The following is a 20624-nucleotide window of genomic DNA, read 5'->3' as shown; positions in this document are numbered from 1 at the left end:
ATGGTTTGAGCATAGTCTGGGTCAAGAAGCTCACGGAGACGCATCTTTACTTTGTTACTATCATAATCATCTATGCCTGAGAGTCTTTCATGGGCAACCTTGATAATGTCTCTGGTGACTGTTTTACATGCATCTACGAGTGAGTAGATAAGTAAGGGAATAACAATATTCACAACAACTCCCTTGCTGGACACCCAGAACAGTTTCAAGGTCCCTTGGTATTTTCTCAGTATTGAACTCAGTAACCCTGTATGAGTTTGTGTCCTGTTTGTGAATCTGTAAGCTGTGAAGGAATGATAATAACTAAGCTGTTTTCACCTCAGCACCACTATATAATAATGTAGCTCTGTCAATTAAAAGCAGAGCCTAATAAATGTTACTAAAATCTAAGGATAAAATGTAAATGAGTAAATGAATAAGAATGTTTAAATGAGTAAATGAATAATAAATGAGTAAATTAATAATAATGCTTATAAAATATTTGCAACAGTGCTCAGTTTCATCTTCAGATGTCTCCATATTGAGGAAGGGACAATGCCGTAGACCATCAGATCCCAAATGACCTTATAGGAGCTGTGAAGTGGATCTTTCTAGGACCTCTTTGCTGAGCAGGAGTTGAGTACTTCCTCAGCTTGAGTCAAGCTCTTATTGTAGCATCCCTGATTGATAAGATAGTTTCTCAAACTGATGGTTCACAATTTTTATTGAACAGCCGTGTATGTAAACACACTGTAAGAGCTACAAGATAAACAAAATACAATTAGTAACTCTTAAAAATATGTTTTCTACTGTTACACTTGGACTCCGGGAAGACAGGAGGATGTTCAACAGATTTATTTACAGAATGGAATATTGCAGACACACATACAATTACCAACAGGGACGTGAGGAATCTGGAGACGGAACGGGAGTGAGTCCTTGAGGTGTGTGGTTTAAGGTCCAACAAGGAGTGACTGAACCGGTGGGGTATATAAAGGACTGGGGAACAAAGGAAGACAGGTGTGGCAGGTTGACTAGATTACTGATGAGGATCTGGAACTGGTGTGGAGGATCAGGGAAGTGAGGAGTGAATGGAGGAGTGGCAGGACAGGGGAGTGCTGGAGTGACAGGACAGATTGTAACAGTACCGCCCCCCTCCAGAAGGCCGGATTCCAGACGGCCTGGGAGGACGACAGGAGGGCTGTGAGGACAGGAGCTGGAGCCCTGGCGGACGACCACAAGGGGGAGACAAAACACCCAAAACTCCGGTGGGCGTCCAGGAGGACGGGAAAACCTGGACCGGATCCTTGGAGGACGCCCCGGAGGATGAGCAGGCCAGGTCCGGGACCTGGGAGGCCGGACTGACCAGGGCCGGGTCATGGAAGGAGGACGACCCGGAGGACGAGAAGACCAGGGCCGGGTCATGGAAGGAGGACGACCCGGAGGACGAGCAGACCAGGGCCTAACCCCTGGCGGACGGGCATGCTCGGACCGGAGCTCTGGAGAACAGGTTGGCTGGATCACCGGACGCTGAGCAGGCATGGACCAGAGCACCGGCGGACGAGCAGACTGGATCCCCGGCGGCGGACGGGCAGCCTGGATCTCCGGCGGCGGACGGCCTGAGGCATGCACAGGCTGGAGCTCAGGCGGACGGCCTGAGGCATGCACAGGCTGGGGCTCAGGCGGACGGCCTGAGGCATGCACAGGCTGGGGCTCAGGCGGACGGCCTGAGGCATGCACAGGCTGGGGCTCAGGCGGACGGCCTGAGGCATGCACAGGCTGGAGCTGGAGCTCAGGCGGACGGCCTGAGGGATGCACAGGCTGGAGCTGGAGCTCAGGCGGACGGCCTGAGGGATGCACTGACTGGAGCTGGATCTCTGGCAGGCGCGCTGACTGGAGCTCTGGGAGGTGTGCTGATTGAAGCTGGAATGCAGGGAGGCACACAGACTGAAGCTCGAGCGCAGAGAGGGGTGCCGACAGGAGCTCTGGAAGACAGAGACATGCTAATAATAATTCTGGTGGGCGACCGGGAGGTCGCACTGACTGGAGCTGAGTCTCTGGCGGGCGACCGGGAGGTCGCACTGACTGGAGCGGGAAACAGGAAGGACCCAGAGGCTGGAGAGGAGCGTCCCACTTGGAGACCCCCTCGGAGACCGGAGCCACTGGCGGGAGAGGAGCGCAGAAACCATCTACCTCCTCGGAGACAGGAACTGACAGACTGGACAGAACCAGGGGCTGGAGAGGAGCGTCTCGCTCTGAGACCCCCTCGGAGACTGGACCCACTGGCGGGAGAGGAGCGTTGAAGCCGTCGACCTCCTCGGAGACTTGAGCTGACCTCGGACTGGTGAGCGCCGGACAGGACCGTTGCGCTGGTGTCGGAGGTAATAATGGTGCAGCCCGTGGCGCAGACGTCGGAGACCGAGCAGGAACAATCCGTGGCATCGGTGTATGAAGTGGGAGATCCGGTGAAGACCGGGGAGCAGGCACGGGAGGCTGCAGGACAGGAACAGACCGGGGCTGTGGTGTCAGACGCAGAAGAGCCGGGACTGACCGTTGCTGTGGCGTCTGGCACTGTAGAGCCGGACCGGACTGGGAAGCAGGCGGAGAAGGCTGCAGGGCTGGTGCAGACCGGGGCTGTGGTGTAGGACGCTGTAGAGCCGGGACTGACCGTTGCTGTGGCGTCAGACACTGTAGAGCCGGGGCTGACCGGGGAGCAGGCGTCGGCGGCTGCGGAGCAGAACAGGACTGGGAAGCAGACATGGGAGGCTGCAGGACCGGGGCTGACGGTGGCTGTGGCATCGGACGCTGTAGAGCCGGGACTGACCGTTGCTGTGGCGTCGGACGCTGTAGAGCCGGGACTGACCGGGGAGCAGGCGTCGGCGGCTGCGGAGCAGAACAGGACTGGGAAGCAGACATGGGAGGCTGCAGGACCGGGGCTGACCGTGGCTGTGGCGTCGGACGCTGTGGAGCCGGGACTGACCGTTGCTGGGGCGTCGGACGCTGTAGAGCCAGACAGGACCGGGGAACAGGCACAGGAGGCCGCAGAACAGGTGCTGACCGTGGCTGTAGCGTCAGACGCTGTGGAGCGGGAGTAGACCGTTGCTGGGGCGTCGGACGCTGTGGAGCCGGAGCAGACGTCAGCTCAGGGGACTTGAGCCTGGGAGCTGGAGGCGACACGGGGGACGTGAGCCTGGGAGCTGGAGGCGACACGGGGGACGTGAGCCTGGGAGCTGGAGGCGACACGGGGGACGTGAGCCTGGGAGCTGGAGGCGACACGGGGGACGTGAGCCTGGGAGCTGGAGGCGACACGGGGGACGTGAGCCTGGGAGCTGGAGGCGACACGGAGGACGTGAGCCTGGGAGCTGGACCTCGCCGGATCGCCAACCTGGAACCCTGGAATGGCGACCAGCCAGAAAAACTGTCCCGAAGACTTATCATTTGGTCCAGCCATCTCCTCATCTCAGCCTCCGTGGAAAAGGGTGGTCCAGTGTCGAGGAATCCATGTCTTACTCTACTTCCTCGGCTCATTCTGTAGTTGGTCGGACCTTCTGTTACACTTGGACTCCGGGAAGACAGGAGGATGTTCAACAGATTTATTTACAGAATGGAATATTGCAGACACACATACAATTACCAACAGGGACGTGAGGAATCTGGAGACGGAACGGGAGTGAGTCCTTGAGGTGTGTGGTTTAAGGTCCAACAAGGAGTGACTGAACCGGTGGGGTATATAAAGGACTGGGGAACAAAGGAAGACAGGTGTGGCAGGTTGACTAGATTACTGATGAGGATCTGGAACTGGTGTGGAGGATCAGGGAAGTGAGGAGTGAATGGAGGAGTGGCAGGACAGGGGAGTGCTGGAGTGACAGGACAGATTGTAACATCTACCTTATTTATTATACCTCATGAATTACCGACCCAGGTGCCACCAGTGGCCTCACCCCCTGCCACGAGGCGACTCCAACCGCTGGCCCCCACAGCCCCCGACAGGGCCAGACCCAGAGCAGAGCAGCCTGGCCCCGCACTATGGGAAACCACAAAGAACCCGCAACCACCAGTCACTCCCGGCCATTTTTCAACCCCCATAGCAACGAGGTCACAGTCCTCCATCTACACTGAGTGAAGGAGCTAAGCACAGGGGACCAGAGGGAATGAGATTCAGGTAATATAGTTTTTTGAGGAGGTAGACATTGTCTTACTACTGATGTGGTCAACTAAGAGATTCCTAAACTGCTGAATACACAGATTATTTTTGGTTTTCCAGTTCACAAGGATAGTTTTCTTTGCGATGCATAATGCTGTGCGTATCATGTGTGCAGAGTTAATTGCCATATTAATGTCACCCAACTCACCTAGTAGACACAGTGTGGGGTTTGCAGGAATATTACATTTAAACCATGTTGACATGTCCACACATACCTGAAGCCAGAACCTGCAGACAGGTGTGCAGGACCACAAGGCATGGAGGTAGTTGTCAGGGGTGTTTTCATTGCAGTGTGGGCAGATGTTTGATTGTGACAGACCCATCCTGAACATCCTTTGTCCTGTATAATGAGTTCTATGCAGAATTTTGAATTGTATCAGTTGCATATTTGAATTCTTAGTCATTTTAAAGGTGTTTAAACATATTTGTGACCATTTATCTTTATTAAAGTTACTGGATAAGTAACCCTAACCCACCCCCATTTTGAAGTTGGAAGACAGATTGAGTCTTCTAGTTTAGATAACAGTCTATATGTTTTTGATAATAGCTTTGAGGCACTGAAATTCATGAATTCTGCCACCCTAATAGGTAGCTGTAAGTTTAATTGATTAATGGTATATTTTTTACATATAATAGATTTAAGCTGGTGATATTCTAAAAATGTTTTGCTACTGATTCCATATTGTGAAGTGAGAATATTAAATGACAAGAAGTTTCCATTTTCTATTATATGTTCTGTTTTATTCCTTTATTTTTCCATTGAGTAAAATTGATAAGCTTTTTGTTTTGCAGGATGTCAGCGTTGTTGCAGAGGGGTGTAAACTTATATGGAAAAAGTGAGGATTTGGTTATTTTTAGAAAATCCCACCAAGCCACTAAAGAGAAACTGATATTGATGCTTTGAAAACACTTATGTGTTTTGATGGCTGAGCTGATGAATGGCAGGTCAGAGATAAACAGATCCTCACATAATGCTTGCTCTACATCTAACCATGGTTCATCCAGACTGCTAGGTTTTAGCCATTTGGAGATATGCTGCAGCTTGTTAGCTAAGAAAACATGATTAAAGTTGGGTAGCTCCAATCCACCTCTATCTTTAGTCTGTTGTAAAGTTTTTAGACTGATACGTGATGGCTTGTTTTTCCATAAAAAATTTGATATATGTGAGTCCAGTGACTTAAACCAGCTGGAGGATGGTTTAGTGGGTATCATTGAAAACAGGTAGTTTACTTTAGACAGAACCATCATTTTAACTGTGGCAACCCTCCCCATGAGTGATATGGGTAAGTGCCTCCACCGTGAGAGATCATCCTCTATTGCTTTAAGTAGCTGGACATAACTTAGCTTTGTCAGTTCTGATAACCTGGGGGAAATGTTTATGCCTAGATATCTAATGTTTCCAGACTGTATTGTAGTATTGGGTGTGTTTTGTAGGTCACAGTTAATGGGCATAATAATAGTCTTAGACCAGTTAATAGAGTATTCAGATATTGATGAGAATGTGTTAATAAGTGTGATTGTCTGGGGGAGAGATGTCGATGAGTTCTGGAGGAAAAGTAATACGTCATCAGCATAAAGACTTATCTTGTGTTCTATATTTTTAGCATGGATTCCTTTAATCTCTTTATTTTGTCTTATGGCAGCAGCTAGGGGTTCAATAAAAATAGCAAAGAGTGATGGAGAAAGCTGGCAGCCCTGTCTGGTTCCTCTCTGCAAACAGAAGCTTGGAGAAGTTTGATCATTGGTCTTCACACATGCATTTGGGTTGTTATATAATATTTTTATCCAATCTATGAAAGATGACCCAAACCCAAATTTGTTTAACATTGCAAATAAAAATTTCCAGTTTACTCGGTCAAATGCTTTTTCTGCGTCTAAAGAAATGACTGTGGATTCCAGATTATGTAGAGTAGAATAATCTATGATGTTGATTAATCTACGCATGTTGGTAGAGGAATGTCTACCTTTAATAAAGCCTGTTTGGTCAGGATGTATTATTAGAGGGGTTATTTTTTCTATTCTTCTGGCCAAAGCTTTACTAACCATCCAGACACTTCTGATTTGTTGCCATGCTCAAAATTCTCCAAGCGAAGTCTTTGCACCAAGAATTGCATCTTTTTATCTATTATTTCATTAAGTTCAAGTTTAGCTTTCCTTATAGCATTTAGTGTGTGTTCTTCTGGGGAGACATGGTAAGCTCCTCTAAGGATTTAATTCTGAGTTCTTACTCTGAGATTCTCAAAGTTTCCTTCTTTTTCTTATGAGAAGAGAAAGAAATTATTTTCCCTCTCATTACTGCTTTTCCTGCTTCCCAAAGAACACACGCTGAAGTTTCTTTTTTTTTTTTTTTTTTTAACCCTGTCCTGTCCAGCATCCTAACATACAGAACGGTGGTCTGTGTGCCATATTTTGCTTGACAGATTTGCTCTACCAAGGGAGACATGTTATATACATGGCTGCCCTTGATATTTTTATTATTTTTATTGTAATCTTATTTTCTTTAGTCTTATATGTCAGTGCCGAACCTGACAGGGAGATAGAGGAAGAGAGAGAGAGAGAAAAAAAAAAAAGGGAGAAAAGGACAGGATTAAAATGTGGAAATAACAGTTGTCTATGCTGCCCAGAACATATCACAAAAAAAAAACAACAACATAAACTACCACAGTACTACATGATACCGAAAGAAAGATAGAATGATGATAATATAAAAAATTACAATAGTCATCAAACGTACCTGCAGATGAACGTACCAACACACAAACATCAGCCACATCTAGTGAGAAGCGGATGGAGAGACGAGCACGTTTGTGAGCATGCACGTGTTAATATGCATGTGTGGCCATGCAACAGGGAGGAAATGTGTACCCGCAAGGGGGCCGCGATCACGCCGCACCCCGAAGCATCAGCGGGGGACGGGGGGAGCCCGAGGCCCCAAAGGCCAAGCAGATCCACAGAGTACCAAGCCCGGGACAGCCAAAGCAGACAGAGCAGCAGCCTACCCGGACCAGAGCAGAGGGGTCCCCAGACCGGAACCCCCGGCGCGACGGGGCAGGGGCACCGGGCAGCCCAGGGAGATGGCGAGCAGGCCCAGCGGGCGCCGGGCGCTGCGGCGCGGGCCGCACGGAGGGCCAGGCAGCTGCCAGGCAGCAGGACCCCCTCAGGACTCCCTCAGTGTGTGTGAGTGTGTGTTATGTGTGTAGTGAAGTACTGTTAAATGTGGTAGTGTCTAACGTGTAAATAAAATCAGGGGGAGAGAGGTCACAAAGGGAGGGGATGGAGGAGGGGCCACCTCAGTGGCTCCTGTCCGGCCACCCACAGCCCATGTGCCCATCCCCCCGAGGCCCTAAATGTACATTGATGTCTAGGCTGTGATTAAAATCTAGTGGGGCAGGCAGTCGCAGGGGTCCACCGGGGGATCCCGCAACGGGGACCCCTCAGCAAAACCCACCGCCTCCACCCGCCCCACAGTGCCCTATGTGTGGTGTGTATGATGTGGGGTGGCGGGGGAGGAGAGGGGCTTGGGGAGGGCCACAACTGGGAGAGAGACCTCTGTCCCAGGCAGCCAACTCCTCGGCTGGCTGCTATAGGCGCCCCCGCCTCCCCAAGACCACCCGAGGGAAGAGGGGCAAAGGCCCGGCCCAGCCAAGAGCCCAACGCATCAGCGCCCCGGACACCCACCCACCCCCGGCAGACCACGCCACCACACCAGGGGACCAGAGAGCCCCAGGTTGCACACACATATCCTGGTCGGGCCCAAGGCACAGCACCCCCATCCACCCCGAAGGAGCCCCCGGCGGGAGGGGAGAGAGCGAGAGCGAGAAGGAGAGCACGAGAGCGAGAAGGAGAGCAAAAGAGCGAGAAGGAGAGCAAGACAGTCTGTAAGTCTGTCTTTAATATAAGTCTGTCTTTAATGTACTTCTGTTATTAATGTAAGTCTCTCTTTAATGTACGCCTGTCTTTGATGTAAATTTCTCTTTGATGTAAGTCTGTCTTACATGTACGTCTGTCTTCAATGTACGTCTGTCTTTGATGTACATCTCTCTTTGATGTAAATCTGTGATTGATATACGTCTGTCTTTAATATAAGTCTGTCTTTAATGTACGTCTGTCATTAATGTACATCTATCTTTAATGTATGCCTGTCTTTGATGTACCTTAGTCTTTGATCTTCGTCTGATCTTTAAAGTAAGACTGTTTTTCATGTGAGTCTGTCTTTTATGTCAGTCTGTCTTTAATATACGTCTGTCTTTGTTGTACGTCTGTCTTTAATGTACGTCGGTCTTTGATGTAAGCCTGACTTTGATGTACGTCTGTCCTTGATGTACATCTGTCTTTTATGTAAATCTGTTTTTGATATACGTCTGTCTTTAATTTAAGTCTGCCTTTAATATAAATCTGTCATTAATGTACGTCTGTCTCTAATGTACATTTGTCTGTAATATTTGTTTGTCATTAATGTACGTCTGTCTTTAATGTACGTCTGTCTTTGATGTAAATCTCTCTTTGATGTAAGTCTGTTTTTTATGTACGTCTGTCTTTGATCTTCGTCTGTCTTTAATGTAAGTCAGTCTTTGATGTACGTCTGTCTTTGCTGTAAGACTGTCTTTGATGTTCGTCTGTCTTTGATGTTCGTCTGTCTTTGATGTAAGTCTGTTTTTGATCTACGTCTGTCATTAATGTGCGTCTCTCTTTATTGTAAGTCTGTCCTTAATGTAAGTCTGTCTTTAATGTAAGTCTGTCATTAATGTAAATCTGTCATTATTGTACGTCTTTCTTTATTGTAAGTCTGTCATTAATGTAAGTCTGTCTTTAGTGTAAATCTGTCATTATTGTACGTCTTTCTTTATTTTCCTCATGAGAGGACCATGCTCCTCCCTGCCAGGTTTGGTGGAGATCAACGTTACAGTGGGTCAGTTACAAGTACTTCCTGTTTGATGACGTCGGACCAATATTCGCCATGGTTACGTTTGGCGAAGGAACTTGAGATTTTTATTGTGGTATCATGAAAGGGTTTGACCTGTTGTGAAGCACTTTCAAGTGTAAGTTTCATTCCTGAGGAGATGGACCCCGGCGTCTGAAAAAAAGCATGTTGAGGCAAAAAAAGTTACTCTGTCAAGGAATGAGGAGTCTGGTTCTGAAGTGAAGAATGATTACAAGTTTATTCGAACACAGAATTAAAATACAAAGAATAGAAAGAATAGAAAGAATAGAAAGAATAGGAAGAATAGAAAGAATAGAATTGCAATCTGAGAGACTGTTCAGAGGTCTGACAGCACAGAGATCTGAAGAGAATCTGATAAGAAACACACAGGCAGCATTTTTTAAGCAGAATGATCACGTCACAGCACATCATATATCTTGTAAGATAAAAACAAAGAGATTGTTCCTCACACAGGATTAGACACTTATTGAGCACATAAACAACCCCAGTGACATTAAGACAGGATGCCCGGCTGGGTCATCCTGAGGCGCCTGGCTGGTATCAGATAAGTCACACAGGTCAGTGTGAACTGCTCTAAGGAATGCATCCACTTACGATAGCAACAGGCTACTCAGTATTAAACTTAATTACCAAGAACATAAACAAGCTGTTTACCCTGAGAGTGATCAGTAGACACAATACAGTAAAGGGAATAATATGAAATTTCCACAACAAGCACTTCCTGTTGAAAGTAGGCGGGGCTTAGGGCTAGACCGGAATTGGTCGTATGGATCTGTTCAGGACCAGACCCTGATTAATCTCTGCAAGTCTGATGGGGATTGGGTGAGAATTGAGGGATTTATATTGATTTATGATGTCATGGAGTCTTATCCAAGTTGGCCATGGCGCCACGGTCTCGCCCTGCAGCGTAGAGCAACAGTTTTCACAGGATATCATCACCAACTTGTTGTCTGCTGTCTGACCCAGTTTGGACCTGGTTGTGTTCAAATCGTCAGAGAAGTGGGTCTTTGAGTAAAAACCATGACTTCCTGTCGCCAGGGGACGTGGCCAATTCATAATCCAAATACTGACATGTAGATGTGTTCAGGATGGGACTGGCATCATACATGGCCATTTTGGTTCAGATATGTTGTTTAATGTGGAAGTTATATCACTTTCGTTTTTCATGGCGTGACGTCGAACTCTACTCTCGTCTCCGTGGGAGGGGCTAGGAAGCAAAACCCTGGTGGAAGACTGTTGTCTCTTCCGGCTTGCCGTCGTCCTTATAAAAGGCTGCTGCGTTCCCTCAGTCCGTCCTCTTCCCGGTTAACCAGGCTGTCTGCTGCTAGCTGGCGCTTCATCATTAAGGTAAAACATCTACAGCTCTATTCTCAGTTTACTTCTGGTTTTGATCCCTGCTGATGAAGACCGACTGGGGCGGAAGCCCGGTTTTTGCCCGCCACTCGGTCTGCATCAAGTCCGGTACCTCGTATTTCAGTGAAACATAAGAGTTCCAGACATTTCTGTGCGTTCTGGGATCGTATCAGATGTGAGTGAATGTGCGGTAACTTCGAGGCGCTTTTGGTGACAAAATTAACCCACGCAGCGGCGAACAAAGGCAGCCACGTGACCGCCACAATATCCGCCGGCCTGTGCGAAACCGGGGTTGGTGTGTTCCGGTATTGTGGACGGTTCTGATCCCGGAGGAAGGTGGGGGTCCGATGATGACGCCATAGTTTGGTAGATTAGAAAAGTCACTCAGATTGAGCAGATGGAAGAAGCCAAGCTTTTATCTGCTTTTGTGACGTAAGTAAGCAGCGCGAGACCAAAGGTGAATTTCACCAACATGGCGCCACTGTTGGCTGGGGCTGTTCCTCATAGGGAGACTGTTGTCATGGCAACCCAGTAAACACTCCACCTACTTTTAAACGTTTTAAAGAACTTTAAATGGTTAAATTCCTCCAGGAACGTGATTTTTATTCATGGTCTTTGTTTCTGAGGAAATTTTGTTTAGTAATAGGCGAATCTTTTGTGACGTCAGTGTTTACCTTTTGCCGCATTGCATCACGGTATTGGGTGGCAAGAAGCTGCATCTGTTAGCTGGATTTCTTTGCGTTTGGAGTTTGAGGGCGATCTACTACATGGTTCACTCGTGTTGTGTGATTGGCTGTACGGCTCGTTGGGGGCCCAACAAAAAGTTTTTCCGCATTCCCACCGAAAAAGACCCCGAAAAAAGAAGGAAATGGTTACGTGCTATGATACGTGCTTTGATACCTGCAAGCCTCACTGGTACACGCAGCTGTTGTGAGTGCTATCCTGACCGCTGTTTCTATTTTAAACATTAAAGCTGCTACATGACTGCATGTTTCTCCTAGACTGGATTTGAAAGAAAAATTTTGTAAGATGTTATTATCGTTTTTCACGATAGACCAAACGCCATTTAAATTATAGTTAACAGGACCAATAAAATTGAAAAACAGTCATTAGATTTAAAATGAAAAATTCAAAGGCACTGATAAATAAAGCCTTACCCGGCTTTGCAGTCGCAGTGACATGTGATTATTTCACCGTTTTCTTGGGCGATCACCCACGGAAGATGCGAATCACGCTGTGACACTGCTTGGCCGGGTCTGACCTCCGCTTTGAGCACGACCACTGATTTTTGTTTCACCGAAAAGATTGGCCCAACCTTTCTTGAAACAAAATAGTTATAAGCTTCGAGGCTTTTAAAAGCTTTTAACCTCTCGTGGGTGAAGGGTCCAGGGCTTTCAACTAAATAAGAATAAATATCTCCCTAGCACATCTGTGGCCAAGATGCAGGTGAGTCAGACCAGTATTTTTCGTCATCCCAGACTTCATATGGGCTTTGTATTTGTTCGATTTTGTCTGCAACACAAATTTTTAGTTTCTCTCTAAACCTCCTCTGGTCTTCGGAGCTTAGCGTACTTATATAATTTCGATTTCGCCCGCTTACTTTCTTGTTTATGCTAGCAGGTTCCGCCATCTCAACAGGTCTTCTTGCCACCCAACCACACGCGCATGCGCAAAAAGATGTAAACAAAGATTCGCCTATACGTGCAGGTGGAAGTCATGTGATCCAGACCCACGAGGGGCGTGTCAGAAAACGTCTGTTGCAGTCGATTATATTACTATATGTATATTCTTTACTTTAGTCAGGTGGTGCCACCAGGTTAAATATCAATTTAATGCAGTAAATATGAGGTTAAAGGGAACAAAGGGTTAACTGATTTGTATCTTACTTTTTTTTACTTTAAGTGTAAAATCAGATGATGAAATATTTACCATTAAAATGCTATAATCTTAAATTATTCTGCCACAAAAACTTTAAATATCTTTTGAGAAGCTTTGTTATTGACCCACATAATGTGTTTGGTTTTTTTTGGTTTTTTTTCTCTCCTTGAGGGGCGGTGCTTTTCGTCCCCTGGTGCCACCGCCCAAGATGATCTATGAGCTCTAAGTATTGAAGCTGTCTTTGCAGGGAACAGCTGACTCGCTTTTTTTATATTTAACGTGAAACTCGGTGGCAGGTTGCGTAGCTGCAACGTCATGTCTTTAGATGCCAAATGTGACGTAAACGGGCTACTTTCTCAGCCTCGCAATCAGCTGTTTAAGTGTAATGAGGAGACAAGTTCTCCATCACCAGTTTGAGAATTCCTGGAGGAATCCTGGTGCTAACGTACCGGACACATTGTTCTGTGTCCGGTGATCTGGGACCAGGTGATGTTGAATGATCAGCCAATCAAGGCGATGGCTGATTCATCAGCTTGTACTCCGTTGGTCATGTGATGCTGGAGCTTGTGTCCTGTATACACCGTACAGACTACAGATACAAAAATCTGGAAATGGATGTACTTCCACAGGAAGTTTGCAGGTATCTAAAGGTAATCTGGTAAAATTCTTATAAAGTAGGGATGTGCTAAACACAGCTGAAGATGAAGACGTTGCCAGGTCTGAGCATTCAGAGCTGCACCTCTCTGCAGAGGTCTGCATTTCTGTCCGAGATGGGATTAACTTTCTAATCTGTGCCAGCAGATGCAGCCAGGAGAGCTTCATGATGTTATGGACTTAATGCCCCAACCAACCACAAGCCATGGTGTGCATTAGCTTTTAATGAAAATGAAGCCATTAACGTGAAAAAGCCGATTTGGTGGCGGCGTTCAGCCGTGTTAATTCCAGAAATCTGAGCAATCATCTTCAGACGGGAATAGCACGTTAACAGAGCAGCTCTTCAATCACCAGATTTTGTTTTTTAACACCTTTTTGTCAGATGCTGGTCCCGGTCCTTTCCTAAAATGACATGCATTTTTATTAAAGACTAGTTTATGGACTTTGGATGGAGGGATGTGATTCATTTCTCTATGTAGGTAAACGTACTGCATGTACATGTCCATAGATTTGATTGTATTAAAAGGACCCAGGAAGAACCGCTGGTTGTCACGCCGCGTTTTACTGAGCCGCCAACTCTCACACATCAGCCGTGAGATTTGATTTCTCACGCTGAATACACACCAAGCAATGCTGGCTAATCGAGAGGTTCGGAAGGATTTCATAAATGGCAATGATTTTTTTAAATACAATAGTACTAGCTGGTAGTTTTAGCGGTTTTCCCTGTTTAATATATTTTTAATCTGTTTTTTGAAGGACAGTTTTGTTTACAGAACAGACTTTATTTTCTATCTTGTTATTTTTGGTTTTCATTCATTGTTGATGAGATTGAGAGTCCATTCTATTTTTGTTTTTATTTAAAATTTCTTCCATTTCCAATGTAAATGTTCTTTAGAAATGAAAGTGTATTGATCTTTGAAGTATGTACTTGTACTATTATGGCCTCAAAATGATGACATTATCGTGATAATTTCTGAGAAAATTTATTGCACAGTAAAATTTGTTATGGTGGCCTCGCTGCAGGCTAATGGGGATCGTATGGTTCTATTTGTCTCTAAGGATAAAAAGTGTGACCCATCCGAGGGATGTAGGAATGTAAAAAACAGGCAGAGAAAACATGGCTTGGAGTTTTTAGGGTTAAAGAGATGACGTTGCTAAACGTCCTCATCCTCTTCCTGTGTGGGCGGAGCTACTGGCTATGTAGTACTGTTCAGGTGCGAGTCAGATCCAGACTCAGCTGGACTGCTTTGTGTGTGATGGGGTCGGCACCCTCTGGGGTCGGCCCCACAACGTCCCACTCCAAATGCAGCAAAGTGGTGTGAGTGACTCTTCATCCCCGTCCTCATCCTGGGGTGGCTGTGTCTTAATCTCTGAATGTCTTTCAGGATCATGGCTGAGCTGCAGGAACGCACTTTCATTGCCATCAAGCCCGACGGCGTGCAGAGGGGCATCATCGGAGAGATTATCAAACGCTTCGAGATGAAGGGCTTCAAACTGGTGGGCATGAAGATGCTCCATGTGAGTAAAAACCAGTCTGTAGATGGATGGCACTGCTTTTAGATGAGGGTTATTTTGGATCATGTACTCACATGACGAGGGCACATAAGACCTGTGGTGAGCTGATTAGCTTCCTGATCTATTCCTGACTGTAGTAGCTGACTAGCAGGTGGAACTTAACTCATTAACCTCTGACTGAGGTTTTATAAGGATGTCTTTGCCATGTTAGCCTGATTGCACAATGTTTTCACAGTATCCTTCCGCTAGATCAAGGAAACCTTTGTTCAGATCTTCTCTGGACTTCCTGCAGCAGGTTACACAAAGATTCACCTGGTGTATCAAGTTAAAGGGACCGCCATCTCCTCCACCAGTTCAGCTTCAGTCTGTTTAGGAAAGTCTCTGATCTCGTCTCATCTAAAGCTGGGGTTGGTTTGGAGGCTCGGAGACCTGGTAAACCATCTCCTGTCGCTTCCTCTGGGCATCAGCTACCAATTAGAGAAACATCTGCACCTTGTGGCGTGGCTCAGCAAGGTAGAGCGGTCGTCTCGTAACCCGAGGGTTGCCGGTTCGATCCTCGGCCAAGTCGGGTTCATGTCGAGGTGTCCTTGGGCAAGACACCGAACCCCTAATTGCTCTTGATGGGTCGTGGTCGAGCGCCTTGCAGCTTCCGCCATCAGTGTGTGTGAATGGGTGAATGTGATGTATAATGTAAAGCGCTTTGGGTATCATTCCAGCTAAAGCGCTATATAAATACGGACCATTTTTCATTTGTGGGACCACAGTGATTTCTGTGCAGCCATTTACCAGCTGAAAAGCATTAACACAGTTTTCTTGTTTAGGGATTGGTAAACAACTGATTACACGGTTGTTTTTAACAATGTATCAGCGTTGAAAGTTCAGAACTTTATCTTCATGCATCCATTACTGTGGCTGAAGGAATGTAGGACCTACAGGTGCTTTCTGAAAATGGCAGGTCAACATTGTAAATAAGGATTTGTTCTGGATGTATTGCATGGTAAAATAGGGTTAAACTGAAGGTCATTCTTAAGGTTAAACAACTGAGATAGGATTTAGGGGTGAACTCTGAGGATCTCACAGTCTAAACCTGGTCTCCTCCTGCAGGCCTCTGAGGACCTCCTCAGGCAGCACTACATTGATCTGAAGGACAGGCCGTTCTTCTCTTCCCTTGTTAACTACATGGCTTCTGGTCCAGTGGTTGCAATGGTGAGATCACACAGACTGAAACTCCATCTTTTAGTGGAGATGAACAATGTGTTTGGTAAAATGTCAGGACTTAGTCTTCATTCTGTGTTCCAGGTGTGGGAAGGTAAAGGTGTGGTGAAGACTGGCAGGGTGATGTTAGGTGAGACCAACCCTGCAGAGTCTAAACCTGGAACCATCAGAGGAGACTTCTGTATCGACGTCAGCAAGTAAGTCCCATGGAGATGACGCAGGGCTCTGAAACCGTTCTGTGTGGAGCAGGTTTTGACTCTGTTCTCCTGGTCTCTCTCAGGAACATCATCCATGGCAGCGACTCAGTGGAGAGCGCCAACACCGAGATTTCCTTGTGGTTCAAACCAGAAGAGCTGGTCAGCTACACAAGCTGTGCCTTTAGCTGGCTTTACTGAGCTGCTCCAGGTCCTGCAGCCGCCCCCCCACTGGGTTTGAGACTACTGTTCAACGGGTCTCAGACCAGTAAAACTCTTGCCGCAGATTTCCAGACTTTGCCTGTAGCCTAGATGACATTCTCGTCACACATTTCCTTCTCTTTACTTCTCATCCTGTAGTTTCTATGAACATTTTCCATCCATGTCATTCCTGTAGAAACATTCCTCGTGTGCACTTGTTGACTCGTCGGGTTTTGTTGATCTCCAATAAATGCACGTGACCCCAGCTGTCTGGTTTCATTGTGAAGATCTCCTGCAGCTGTTGAACTGGTAACAACCCATGACCAGCATCATTCACCCTCCAGTTTAGTTTACAGTTAGATGCAGAACAGTAATCTGGGTTCTGTTAAATACGTTTGATGTTAAAATCTCTGCTGCCAGACACTCCAGAGGTGACCTGATTTTTCTCTAAAATAATTCTGCATGGTGGTTAGCACCGCAGCCTCACAGCAAGTCGCTGCTTCCAGTCTTTCTGTGGCGTTTGCATGTTCTCCCTGTGTATGTGGGGGTTCTCCAGCTTCCTCCCACCATCCAGACATATTGGGTCTCTATAAATGAGATGGTTAGCTGTATAAATAAAGGTTTAAAAAAAAAAAAAATCTCAAGGGAGACGTGTTCCACTTTAACGGTTGTAAGATTAAAAATTTGTCTCTTTAAATGGGACATGTTCATGTTTTAACTGGAGGATTTCAGACTAATCTTAATCCTCCTAAGTGTGCTACCATCTGACCTGCTTGGCTGGATTTAGCTGGTAAATGTACCTCATCCAGGATGGTTTGGGTGGAGGAGCCGTTACATTAACGGATGTAACATCAGGACTCTGTCATCTGGCCACATGATGGGTAACGGGAGATTTTTTTTATTTTTTTTTTTTTACGTTTCCATGTGCATCAACATCTCATTCACTTCCTGTGTCACATGTAAGGTGAGGGTAAGGTATGCTGGCTCCTCTACCATCATCAGGGGGAAAAGGTCAGGCCAGCAAGACTACCCCCAATCTGGAGGGAGATTTAACACCTTTAACACGGGGTATTCTGGTAGGCGAGACCGGGTACAGTTGCTACACTTTTTGTATTTGACAATGTTATTCAGAATATTCGGAAGGAGTTGTTTGGGGATGGTTGCAACATGTTACAATTACAAATATTTCAGTGTTAAAATGATTTGTCAAAAATGTAGGGTTCTAATTGGTATTCATCAGCTTGATAATTACAATTTATTTAGATGCATAAGCCTTGTCTGCAGATGTCAAAGTTAAATATACAGTAGGCTTTCAGTGACATTATTTTAGCAATACAGTAAAAGTGCAATGACATAATTGTCAAAACTAGTCATGTAAAATGGCTTAATTGTTTAATACTTGAAATTCTTCACATTCTCAGATTTTATCAAGCGCTACACAGAACTGTTAAAATGGTCATTTGTGAAACTTCAGAAAACTTCTAAAAATGTCTTACGATTTATATTCCGTCAATAACCAGGTGTTCAGTCAGTCATCTGTGACACCTGATGTGTCCAGGATTCACAGCTCCAGCACCACCCAGACCTCCCTCGACAATACACACTTCCTCCTCTTGTGATTCTGATTCAGGGATTCTTTTCTTTGGCTTTTTGTTCTTCTTTGTGACTTTTTTTGTAACTTTCTTTTTTATTGCCTTCATGAGAAGAACGTGCTTCCTTTTCTGGTGTGTCAGTCGGGGTGTTTTTCACAGTCGTATCTCTGGGCCCCGTTTTTTTGGAATTGGCTTAACAGCCCGGAGAAAAGTAAGCAGGTGGGGCTATTGGATGAGATATGGAGGCCACAGGCAAAGGCATTGCAGGACAGGTGGAGGCTGAAAGAGCTTCTGAAGAATGTGCAGGTGCAGATGTGGAGGCTGTGGCAGTAGACGTGGAAGCTACCGGGGGTAGGGGGTAGAGGTCGATCAGTGACCAGAGAAAACTCATGGTCTTTAAAAACGTCCCTTTTGAATGGCAAGTAGAACCCCTCCTGCAAACTTGATGGTGTTGCAGAAAGAGGGAGAGACTCCTTGACAATGCTGAGAATGTCATAGAGTTGCAGGCCAAATTTACTGACTTTTTCAAAGGCCCATAGACAGTCCTGTCAAGAGGTTGCATTTTATGAGAACAATGGGGAGGCAATGACAGTAGCACAATGGCATTGCTGTGGCAGCAATTCACACCCTCGTTGGAAAGGTGTAAAGGGTGATTGTCCAAAATCAGCTGGACTTTAGACTCTGCGGAGCTACGAGTGTGAAGCTGGAAGTGTTTTAAAAACACAATCATTCTCCTGTATCCATCCAGTGCAGTTGGCTATTCCTATACAGCCAGTCAGTCCATCTCTAACAAAGTGGGACTTGAAATGTCCACGTGGGAAAATGAACCTTGGTGGTATAGTGTTGCCAATTGCATTCCCTGCAAAAGCCACCAGTGTGCCCCTCTCAGCTGCTTTTCCCCACGTCAAGTGTCTGGACTGTCGCCCGTCTCATCCACATTCCAAATGTTGTGAGGAGAGAACTTGTGCTTCTTAAGAACTTTGCTCAGATTATCAGAATTTCCCTACATTCACTCGATTGAAGCTGGATGTTCTTGACAGACTTGTGGCTCTAATTGAGAGATTGGTTTTCTGGGTTCTTGAAGAGGAACACCAATCTTCCCCAGCCGTACCCGTCTCTCTCCACTGCTCAGGAAATTTGCACCCATAACGAGTGGCCAGTTATGCAAATCTCCTAAACTGAAATGAAAGTGTTATAAATGTAAATACTATCCATCATAGTATCTTTAAGCCTAATTCTAACCTTTCTGTTCCCAGACTTCTCTCTCATATTAACATGTCTTCTCCTCATCTCTTGCCTTTCTCAAATCCTCCCCAACACTCTTCTGCTGATCCAGTAACCAACACCTGGTAACTTATTTCCCTCTGCTAGCAGTCTCTCTTTCTTTTTGTGAAACCTGTAGAGTGTAGTGTGACAGATGGTAAACTCTCTTTCTCCAAAATATGGAGTGGGACCTCTCTATCTGTCACCTTGTTTCTCACCTCGGCAACACCTCTTGCAACCGTCCTCGTACTGTCAGCCATGACCTCATGTGCTAGCTAACCAGGGCAACCTGACAAATGCTAATCAATATTAGCTAAAAGTTATGACTTATTTAAACCATTTAAGTTTGACTGAAATCACAAAAACAGTGACAACAGTTTAACAAAAACAAAGCTCAAGTAAAAAAAAGACTTTCATACATCAAAAACTGTTTTTTTCCAATAAATCCTGGAGCTGAAAATGTTTTTAGCTGCTTTTCAAAAGAATCGACAAAATCTAAACATCTAAGGGAGAGGTAGTGTTCCACTGCCTGGAAGCACTGATGGCCTCCGGTCCTCCAGCGTGGACGTGGAACTACCAGTAACCTCTGATCTGAAGACTGTAAAGCTCGGCCTGGTATGTGTAAATGAGTAAGGTCAGAGATGTAGGTAGGGAGGAGCCCAACCACATAGAGCTCTAAAATTAAGGACCAGCACTTTAAAATGAATTCTATAATAGACGATAACCAATGGAGAAATGTTAAAACCGGAGTGCTATGTGCTCTTTTATAAGAGTGAGTTAAAAGCCGTGCTGCAGCATTATTTACAGCCTGAAAACAGTTTAACTCTTTCTTATTTAAACAGGTTTCAGTAGTCTGAAGGGGAAGAGATAAAAGCATAGATAACCAGCTCAAATTCAGTCTGACACCAAAGTTCTCAGCTTTGCTGTTTTAGTTGAAAGAAGCAGTTTCTGAATAGATGTCTAGAATGATTTTATAGGGACACGGCTGAATCAAAAATTACCCCTAAATTCCTAAAGCTTGACTGGAAGCTCAAATATTATGTTTAATCTGAGAGATTTTATTGTCTGGTTCAATAATCAAAGTTTATGTTTTATCAGAATTTAGCTGGAGGTAGATATCATTTAGCCACTGTTTGATGATAGTCAAGCAGTCAGTTGAGGAGAATAGTTTATGGGGCTCAGAGGGTTTAAATGAACAATACAACTGAATATCATCGGCAAAGAAATTATAGACATTGGTAAATTTTCTAATTATAAAGCCAAGGGGGAGCTGTTGGAGAAGACCTTAAAAATGCACAAGTAATAAAGAACAGGTACTTCTTCCCACAGTATTAAAATAGGCAGGTACTAATTTCCCACTTTCCTAAATAATCAGGAAATCTTTATACCTTTCTCTTTCGGTTCTTCTCCTACGTGTTCATTTTGATGGAGCATAGATGACAATCTGGGGGTCAGTTCCAGTTCCCTGTTAACATCACTTCAGCACAATGGTACCACTAAGGAAATGACAACAGTACTCGCTAAACATTGACAATAACACTCCAACCCCACCATCTCTCAGTCCAAGTACAGGTCCACTCTTGTGAGAAACAGCTAAGCAGAAATAATAAAATGTCCTACAGTACATTTAGTTC

At 45.6% G+C, this 20624-nt stretch overlaps 1 protein-coding gene across 1 annotated transcript; it reads left to right on the top strand.

Annotated features, from left to right (window-relative positions):
• The first annotated feature begins 10316 nt into the window (after nt 1–10316).
• LOC121632030 (nucleoside diphosphate kinase A-like) lies at nt 10317–16400 on the top strand. The gene is made up of 5 exons (XM_041973181.1): nt 10317–10472; nt 14396–14528; nt 15630–15731; nt 15825–15937; nt 16021–16400. Exons 2-5 carry the CDS (start codon nt 14400–14402, stop codon nt 16133–16135), a joined length of 459 nt encoding a protein of 152 aa, XP_041829115.1. The 5' UTR covers nt 10317–10472; nt 14396–14399; the 3' UTR covers nt 16136–16400.
• The last annotated feature ends 4224 nt before the right edge of the window (nt 16401–20624 follow it).

The sequence above is a fragment of the Melanotaenia boesemani genome, chromosome 21, assembly GCF_017639745.1.
Source record: "Melanotaenia boesemani isolate fMelBoe1 chromosome 21, fMelBoe1.pri, whole genome shotgun sequence".
Taxonomy (NCBI): domain Eukaryota; kingdom Metazoa; phylum Chordata; class Actinopteri; order Atheriniformes; family Melanotaeniidae; genus Melanotaenia; species Melanotaenia boesemani.
This window is presented reverse-complemented; position numbering and strand designations above follow the sequence as displayed.

Coding starts and splice junctions, on each gene's coding strand:
- LOC121632030 (XM_041973181.1), top strand. CDS start 14,400: ATGGCTGAGCTGCAGGAACGCACTTTCATTGCCATCAAGCCCGACGGC. Junction 14,529..15,629: donor TGGGCATGAAGATGCTCCAT/GTGAGTAAAAAC, acceptor CTCCTCCTGCAG/GCCTCTGAGGACCTCCTCAG. Junction 15,732..15,824: donor CTGGTCCAGTGGTTGCAATG/GTGAGATCACAC, acceptor TCTGTGTTCCAG/GTGTGGGAAGGTAAAGGTGT.